At 31.5% G+C, this 10,125-nt stretch overlaps 1 protein-coding gene across 1 annotated transcript in view; it reads left to right on the top strand.

Moving 5' to 3' along the window:
* LOC111707690 (sex-determining region Y protein) overlaps positions 1 to 6,166 on the top strand; it is a 7,955-nt gene extending 1,789 nt beyond the window's left edge. Inside the window, exons 3-6 of the mRNA XM_023480832.1 lie at positions 2,700 to 2,820; positions 3,251 to 3,320; positions 3,746 to 3,797; positions 4,053 to 6,166. Coding sequence (XP_023336600.1) covers positions 2,700 to 2,820; positions 3,251 to 3,320; positions 3,746 to 3,797; positions 4,053 to 4,797 — 988 coding nt within the window. The 3' untranslated portion in view covers positions 4,798 to 6,166. The remainder of the gene's footprint in view (positions 1 to 2,699; positions 2,821 to 3,250; positions 3,321 to 3,745; positions 3,798 to 4,052) is intronic.
* Positions 6,167 to 10,125: the final 3,959 nt, after the last annotated feature.

The following is a 10,125-nucleotide window of genomic DNA, read 5'->3' as shown; positions in this document are numbered from 1 at the left end:
CACTGAGATTTAATATGTCCAATTATCCCACGTAAACTGTTCAATTAATACCCTGAGTTCCGAGTTATAAAATATTAGTTTACTTAACGATTTATCCAGTTGGAATTCTTTTCAAAACAATGGGATATTAATAATAATAAATCTTTATTAAACGATTCTATAAAAATCACAGTTTATTATCTACCATGAGTTAAGTTATATCAATTTCATCCAGTTTAAATTTAGAGAGAAAAAAAGTATTCTTACGTCAATTATACGCTATAGTTACCCTTCAATTTATAAGTACAATAAATGGTTAACAATATTTATGACTTTTTCATACCTTTATTTTATTTCTAAACCATCCAAATTGATTTTTCCACAAACTCAAATTTTCTAATCCCTAATCTATGCAACCTGATGGTGTAAACCTTTAACATTGATCTAACTTAATGGGTGCTAAAAAAAAATTTTAAAAAACACTTTTTCCCTCAGAGTCTTAATTTTTACCCAATAATAATAAAATTAATATTACAATATCTCTAGAGTGTCAGGACTATGTGAGCAGAAAAGTTTTAGGATTTGGTAAACACTGGTCTAAATAAATGCTCTTTGTCTCTCGGGGATGACACTGTTTGATTTTTTAAACACCCTTTAGATTATAAGTTTAGAAATAACTAAGAAAAGGCATTGATTATCTCAAAAAAATGTTATATAATGAAACACATTTATATTTGCTTTTTGCTTAGCGTATTGTATTTTCTTGCGAGCATAAAATCATTTAAACTTTTTCGTGATTAAGTTTTTATTTAATCAAGCGTATCCTCTGTTCCGCAGTTTTGAAGATATTATCAAGAAACATAAATATTCAGGGCTAAAACAAATACAACTTTAAAGGGACAGATGGCGTAATTTCAAATGACCCAAAATTTAAAAAAAGTGCCATGAACGATTTACGATTAATTTTTTAGTACTTAGGCAGTAAATATGATTTTTGGCTTTTTAAAAAGAACAATAATGTATTTTTATAAACCCATTTTTTTGCAAGTTATATTCAATATTTTATTGGTAATAAAATCTTTAGGCTGCTTAACCAGTCTTAAAACAAGTTTTCTTAAAGAATATGGAATATAATAATTTCCAAAATTACTTTTCTTGATTCTATCCCCATTCACCTGTTATTATAACATAACATAATAAACATAAAAAATTATAAACTTTGTGTGCTGGGTTGTCCCCCCCCCCCCCCCCTTCATCAATGTGGTTCGGTACGTTTTGATAATTGGTTTATTTAAGTTATTGAATAACGACGACAAAAAATGTAACAAAAATTTTACAATAAAACTAAATAGTTGTATTGGAACAGGTTGAGGAAATAAAAATTAACTCTTGTCATCGAAAATAAGTAATCTTATTCAATTATTAGTTTCTATAATCTCTCATTATTAACAAAGATTTTCTGCAAATTTTCTGCAGATTTTTTGCAGATTTTCTGCTGAATTTCTGGAATTGTTATTGATAAGACGACATTTGAAGAATTTGCATGGCGAACAAATTCATGGAAAATAAGAAATTCAATATAATGATGAAAACGATTCTAGCATTGATTTATTGACAAATTTCTTTTGAGAAATATGTTCCAAAACATCTAATTAGTTTAATATAGAATTTTTACAATATTTTTTGTCGTCATTATTTAATCATTTAAAAAACCGATTCTGAAAACGTACCTACCCAAACTGATGATTTTGAACGTCGACTTTGCGCTCAAAGTCAGTAATTATAGATCTTTAAAACGTTTTATATGTCCTAAATGAATTCTAAAAAATTTCTCTACAATACTGCAATCTCAGTTCACTTTAAATATTTTAGTTTTATTGTCTTTCAAGAGGCTTCATAATAATCTTTAAAAAAATACTTCCTTGTTCTTCTTGCTGAAACTTTAAACTTTCAGTTGTGGGTTTTCTTTATATTTAATTTATGATGCAGCAGAAAACTTAGATAAGACTATGAATTTTTTTAGATTAAAAGAAATTCCCTTGAAAAAGGTTTTAATCATTCTGTTATGAATGATTGATTTCCTAAAATTACCTTAAAAATCTGTTAAATGCTCATGTTGATGTAGATTTAAAAAATATATATTTTGTGCTGTCCTGGCTTGTCTAGTAGTTTACACATTTCTAACTTAACAGAAAATCTTGAAATTCTTCAAAAAGCTGAAAGAGGTCAAACCTGCTAATTTTAGAGAAAACAGCGGGAAAAAAATATCCGACAGGGTAAAACCGTTGACGTTATTTTGAGTAGCTCAGATTCACAATCTTTTCTGAGCAGCGAGGAGAAATATATCAGGGTTTTTCAATCCGGAAATAAGTAAATTGTATTCTTTCACTGTATTGAATAAAAAAAAATCAAAATTAAAATTTATCATTTATTAGTTTTTATAGATTTTGCTGAGACAAGGTTAAAATGGTATCGTTGTGAATTGTCAAGGTTTTTTTAATTGAAGTTTATTTAGAATCCATCCCTTTAATATTTTTATACTCTAATATGTGTTATTTGTTCAAATATCAGATTAACATTTTTAAAATAGTCTACTCAGCGTTTAGAAGAGATTATGTTGATAAGAAAATTCTCAAGAAATTTCCTCTCTTGCTCTCTATTTTCAGACTTCGGGGGCAAAATAAAATGTTTTAACTCTTCTAATTGACTTTACTATTTAGAATACTAGAGAGCGGAGTCCAGAAAACGAGTAAACCTTCTGACACCGACAAAGTTCAGAAATCCAGTGAAGATAAAAGCTGGGTTAAATTCTTACAGCCCCCTTATGTTCCCATAAATGCGGTAATAAAATAAAATGTTCGCGGATTTTATATAAAAAACGTTAATTTTAAAAATTTTCAAATATTGAATTTCTGAAAATTCGATCATCCATAAACCTTCCCTGGGGCCAGGTCCCCCGTGGTCCTGCAACAAATTTTGGCCCGATCGGTTTATCCGTTTTAATGTTTATTGGATACCAACAAATGAAGAAACAGAAGAAAACAAATGAATGAATATTTTTTTTCTTCTTCAAAATTATCTATTTGATTTATTTACATCGATATTTTTTAATATCGTTTTTATCAAATTAATTATTGGATTGGTTTTTAAAACATTCCAAAAACCGGAAATTAAAACTTTTTTTGAAATTCTTAATAACGACGATTTTGAACGTGGTTGCCAATGGGTTCACGTGAAATAAACCTCACAGTACAATGTTCATGAATTTTAGTTACCACGAGAGGACAGCAGATCTTTGTACAATTCTATTCTTAGAGATATTCCTGTACATAACATTACAGGTATGTACATTGTACAATGCATAAATTATTTGTAAATATTTTACAAATAATGGTTATAATAATGACAAGAATAATATTGATAAAGATGAAGGGCCCGGCGTTGCCCGTGGAAATTTTTTTTTGGAAAAATAAATTTTTTGAAGAAATTTTTTGATTTTTTTAGCCTATAACCCCCCCCCCCCCCGTCATAAGTGTCCACAAAAAATTTCAGCCAATTCGGTCCAGCCGGATATACGCAACAAATATATGAATGTCTTGTGTAATCATATAGAAGATAATAATAATAATAACACTAATTATAATAATAATAATAATAACACTAATTATAACAATAATAAAAATATTCCAGATTCTGAAAATGAAAACGATTTTGTTGATAAAACAGTAAAAAAGAGCTTGTCAAAATACTAAAAAACTTATTTCAGATGATTCTCCCTGGGAACCGATGCAAAATCCGCATATTCATGTTGTTACAAAGTAAGAATTACTTTTTTTAATCTAAAACCTCGCCAAAATCTATTTTTTTAACCCATACATCGGTGCAACCTAATGTCGTAGACTATAGATATTTCAAGATATGAATTCTGTTATATAATCTAATTAAGGTTGAAATATTAATGGTTAACACCATCAGGTTGCAAAGATAAAGAGATTAAAATGTTAGCATGTGGCTAGCATTCAATTCCTTTACATAGTTTATTATTATTATTATATTCTAAACTCTACACCTAGGACTGAAGAGACAAGGAGAAAGAAAGAAACCAATAACTCAGACAAAATTCAGATCTCAGAACTCAAGTCTGATACAAAAGTTTTAAACCCTGTATTTCATGGAAATGAGAAATTGAAAATTATCCCAACCCAGAACTCTACAAGTGAGCATCATCAGAAACAGGTTGTAAATCAGAATTTAGCCATCAGACAACATCAGACACATGATATACACCAGAATCCTACTCATGGACAGCACCAGACACATCATATAAACCAGAACCTTGGATATAAACACCATCAGACGCAAGAATTAAACCAGAATCATATACATGGACACCACCAGCCGCAAGTATTAAACCAAAATCACGGAGTAAGAGCACACCAGACACCAGGAAAACATCAGAAGCTTGTCCATGTACAACACCAGACTCAAGATTTATACCAGAAACATAGAAATGGACAGAACCAGCCACTATTAGTTTCAAAACTAGATTATCTTAGTTCTCCAGATCCTAATCAAAGGGTACCCCAGAGAGGTGAACCCTTGAGACTCTACTCTCGGATACAGAATTATAAACGAGGATTTTATAAACCTTCTCCAGCCTTGAAAAAGAACCCTAGACAGGTTCCGGTGACAGTTGGACGGAGAAATATTCAATCCTGGAGAAATTCGTCCCGGAGATCCGGCAGAGAACTAATTCCTAGACCTGAACTAGCATTGGGATTATCAACCTTAATCCTGGGATCAATCCTTGCAGTTTGATTCTTGGATCAATCCTAGCAGTTTGATCCTTGGATCAATCCTTGCAGTTTGATCCTTGGATCAATCCTTGCAGTTTGATCTTAGGATCAATCCTTGCCGTTGGATCCTTGGATCAATCCTTGCAGTTTGATCTTAGGATCAATCCTTGCAGTTTGATCCTTGGATCAATCCTTGCAGTTTGATCCTTGGATCAATCCTTGCAGTTGGATCCTTGGATCAATCATTGTAGTTTAATTCTTGGATCAATCCTTTCAGTTTGATCTTTTTAACAATGCTCGCAGTTTGATCCTGGATTCCTTGTTGAGTGATTGTAGTTTGATTTTTGGACCAATATTTGCTGTTTGATCCTTGGATCAATCCATCCAGTTTAAGCTTTGGATCAATAGTTCAATCCTTGCAGTTTCTATCCTTGGATCAATCTTTGTAGTTTGTTTCATGGATCAATCCTAGCAGTTTGATCCTTGGATCAATCCTAGCAATTTGATCCTTGGATCAATCTTAGCAGTTTGATCCTTGGATCAATCCTAGCAATTTGATCCTTGGATCAATCCTAGCAGTTTGATCCTTAAATCAATCCTAGCAGTTTGATCCTTGGATCAATCCTAGCAGTTTGATCCTTTGGAACAATCCTAGCAGTATAATTCTTGTATAAATCCTTGTAGTTTCAATCTTGGACCAATTTTACCAGTTTGATCCTTGGATCAATCTATCCGTTTAAGCTTTGGATCAATAGATCAATCCTTGCAGTTTCTATCCATGGATCAATCTTTGCAGTTTCTATCCTTGGATCAATCTTTGCAGTTTCTATCCTTGGATCAATCTTTGCAGTTTCTATCCTTGGATCAATCTTTGCAGTTTGTTTCATGGATCAATCTTTGCAGTTTGTTTCATGGATCAATCTTTGCAGTTTGTTCCATGGATCAATCTTTGCAGTTTGTTTCATGGATCAATTCCTGTAAAGTGATCCTTAAATCAATCCTTGCAGTTTCTATCCTTGGATCAATCTTTGCAGTTTGTTTCATGGATCAATTCCTGTAAAGTGATCCTTAAATCAATCCTTGCAGTTTGATTATTGGATCAATCTTTGTAATTTAATCCTCGTACCAATATTTACATTTTGATCAGTTCTTAATCCATTCTAGATCAAATACTTATAGAAATTTTACAATCTGATCAATCTCTAAAATTGATCGAGATTCTTTTCTAAATGTTAAAAGAATTTATTATTTGAAATTTTACCGAGAGTTCTAAAAAATAACCATTATTAAGATTTCTAAATTTTTTAGATCAATATTATGTTTAAAATTGTTAAAATTAGAGTCTTATAACCATTGTGCCTATATTACAATCTAGTCAGTTTTTATTTAAAGTTGTTTGTTTTAATGCATAATATATTTCTATCTCTTAAGTTTAAAACATATTTGTATCTGTTAAGTTTTTTTGTATCTATTTAGTTTAAAATATTTTTGTACCCGTTAAGTTTGAAATACATTTGTATTTGTATTTGTATTTGTAATTGTTAAATTTGAAATATGTTTGTATCTGTTAAATTTGAATATATTTTTATCTGTTAAATTTGAATATATTTTTATCTAAAAACTCCGGTTAATTAAAAGTACCAGTCCGACTTTCAGGCATCTATATATATATATGCTAATAGATCTTGTTAGCCTACATTTGTTTAAAAAAGCGTACTGAGTAAACTTTACACTGGGTAGTCTAGCCTGGACGGTACGAGTGAATGTAGATAAGGTACAATTACATCACTAGACCGGGGAATCTAATTACCGTTTCGGATTATCCAACAATCAAGCAGTGTACAATATATATACAGCCTATTATGGGCAGTAAAACGGTACAGTACAACAAGCAGTGTACAGTATATATACAGCCTATTATGGGCAGTAAAACTGTACAGTACAACAAGCAGTGTACAGTATATATATACAGCCTATTATGGGCAGTAAAACGGGACAGTACAACAAATTAATTATTCCTTTAATGGAGATTAATGTGACAAGCTAAAGAGGTGTTTATTTTCAGCATAATTATACTGACACGAATTTGTAACCTCGTTAGCTTAGTTAAATTTATATGTAAATAACGTAATATATTCTTGTAGTTGATTCTTCATTTATAGAGTAGTATGTCTGATTCACAACAGTAACCGGTATACATTTCTCTCAGTTAAAGTGGTGCAGTTGGATTTGGTGGAAATTGATTATTTCTAAATCCAAAAGAAAAATTGATTTTTATTTGAAGAACTTTCTTAAATGACCCTTATTTTAACTAACCGGGGCATGTCTAATTCACAACAGTACCCTTGTCACCTTCTGATCTGATCTAATCTAATTTCAGACAAAGCTTTCACGAGTTCCGTTACGAATCGAATATGTCACTCCAGGGGTGATTATTTTCCAGAATTACCTGGGGGGGGGGGGGAAGTGTTTTTTTTAATGTTTTTTTTTGGTGGGGGGAATGAAAAATAGGACATCTTTTTGGTACTTTTTACCGAAAGATTATTTTACTCCAATTCAACGAATACAGCCCTAAAAATATATATAAATTCTGGGGGGAAAATATTTTCAAATTACGGGGGGGGATTATTTTTGAAGAAAATATACACCAATTTGCTATACTCTATCATGGAGGGTTAAATCACGTTTACAGATCTTTGAAAGGAATTATTTAAAAATAATTAAATACTTTTTTAAAATGAATGACGGTCTTTGCTTATTATTTCTGTCCCCTAGTTGTCCTCAAGTTTTCAAGGGAAAATATTTCTGTTTAACTTGACGTTTTCTTTACGTCAGAACAGTGTACAGTGTCAACATGAAGGGTAGATCTGTGCCGGGGATTTGATAAATATATTGTTTTTGTTTTTACACGTAAATCATTCAGGGAGAGTCAGTTTTGCAAATATGTCCTGTCCTAGCCGCAGAGCTCGGCCCAGAAATAGTGATAACCTAACCCTGAAATAATAAAAAAAGTATTAATTTGTTTAAATTAGTTGAAATTTAGGAGGAGGGCGGGGGGAGGGGGACAAGGGGGTCCAGAAATCGTTCTTTGCATCATCCTTGCAAAATCCTTGCAACATTTATACAGTAAACTATCCTTGCAACATCCCTGCTAAAATCCTTGTTCCGGAAATCATAATAATGTCCCAATATTTCTCCGGGCAATGACAGCAAACCGGTCAACTCGCCCATTTTTTCTGCAAACGTCAGGGATAAGAAAATCTATATACAAATTTGGCTTGTCTGTCTGTTTGTCTGTTTTTCTGTTTGTTTGTATCCAATAAACGTCAAAACGGCTGAACCGATCGGGCCCAAATTTTTTGTGGGACCTCACGTGACCCCAGGGAAGGTTTATGAATGAGCAAAATTTTAAAAATTTGTGTTTAAAAGTTTTTTTTTGAAATATTTTGAAAATGCGCAAAAAAATATTATGAAATCCGCAAATAGATGAAATAGATGATGGGCGCGAAGCGCCCTAAAAGCCTAGTATTTTAAATTTTAATAGATTCTTGCTAGATGGAGTTCATAATAGAATACTAAAAAGGGATCTGACACTTAAAGAACGGGGCTTATGGTGTTCTGAATCAAAGACGAACAAGTTAACGATTTTATCATTCCAGGGAGACACTGTTAAAAAAAAACAATGAATATCTATTTGATAACCTTAATGGTTACGAAATTGGAGGGATCCCATATATTGCAATAAACAAACGGTAAACTGTCGAAAATGTTTATATGTTATAGATCCGGGTTAACAGTACCACAAGAATAGAAAATTGCTAAAGTCTTTATTCTTGCACTATGTGATTTCCTTGGACTGTATAAAATGTATCCATATTTACGCAGAAGATCATGTTCATTCTTTTAAAACTCATCTGCAAACAAAATAGCATAATAAAGACTACAAAATAAGTTATTAAAGAAATTGAGTCTTCGCCACAAATTCGAATGTTTAAATCACTTTATCTTTGCCAACCAATGTTGTAGACCTTATATATTTCAAATTAAAAAATGTTGTTAGATCAGATAATCTAAGTTTGAAATATCAAAGGTTTACTCCATCAGGTTGTAAGATATAGGGATTAGAAAAATTTATTTTGTGGCAAAGACTCAATTCCTTTGTGATCGACAGTTAAAGCTAACTGAGACATGGAGTCAACAGTTATTTAGATATATATGTTTAAAGGAAAGGATACCGTTGTAGATTCGGAAATGGAGGGTCACATGAAATTACGTCTACAGTCCCTTTAAACTAATGTTAAAAAATATTTGGAAAAGAAAAAATCTTCCTGACTGTCCAGTTAACTCCTATTTATTTAGATTCCCCGAAAGCTAATATATTTGCATATATCAACATGCTTACTTAATCTCCATTCTTAGTTTTTAAAATAATTTAGATTCTTGAAAAATATATAAATTCCTAAAAATAATTTCCTCCTGAAAAGCTTCTAAATTTAAGGAATGTTCCTACAAAAATATATTCTATTCATTTGTTCCCATAAAAGGGACTGTAAGCGTAATTTAAAGTGACCTTCCATGGAAAGATGACAATGCCCGATTCACAAAGGTACCCTTGAAAGCTTTATCTGATCAAGTATAAATTACAAATCATTGGTTACAATACTGAAAACGAATTATTTTTAATTGTGGCTTCTATTCAAGAGTGACTTGCGCATTTTTATTGTAGGAAAACATGTAAGAAATATTAGAATTAGACACTTTAAAACATAGAAAAAAAATCCCAATTTCTTCCTCATTTCCTCATAATTGATCGGATAAATGTTGCAAGGGTTGTATAGGGTTGTTAAGGGTTGTTAAGGGTTGTTAAGGGTTGTTAAGGTTGTTAAGGGTTGTTAAGGTTGTTAAGGGTTGTTAAGGTTGTTAAGGGTTGTTAAGGTTGTTAAGGTTGTTAAGGGTTGTTAAGGGTTGTTAATGTTGTTAAGGGTTGTTAAGGTTGTTAAGTGTAACTTTTTCTTCAATCTTTGCATGGAGGGTTACTTGAGAGTAATGAGATAAAAAGCAACTGAGCACTTGCAACAAATTCTAATTTTCTAATCCGAATATCTTTGCAATCTGATTTCATAGACCTGTGATATTTCACTCTATGAATTCTGCCAGATCAAACACTTTAAAATTTCAGTTTATACCATCTGGCTGCAAAGATATAGAGTTTATATTACGTTTTTTGTTTCTTTATGATCGAATATTTAGAGAAGTTATTTTTAAAGGAGCAGTTGAACTTTTCATAGATGGTGAAATCATTTCTCGTTATTCATAAACTAGCTCCAATCTAAATAAAAACAGAGTAAGC

This window comes from Eurytemora carolleeae, unplaced genomic scaffold, assembly GCF_000591075.1.
Source record: "Eurytemora carolleeae unplaced genomic scaffold, Eaff_2.0 scaffold152, whole genome shotgun sequence".
In the NCBI taxonomy this organism is placed as follows: Eukaryota; Metazoa; Arthropoda; class Copepoda; order Calanoida; family Temoridae; genus Eurytemora; species Eurytemora carolleeae.
The sequence above is the reverse complement of the archived record's forward strand: the minus strand, read 5'-3'. Positions and strand labels throughout refer to the sequence as shown.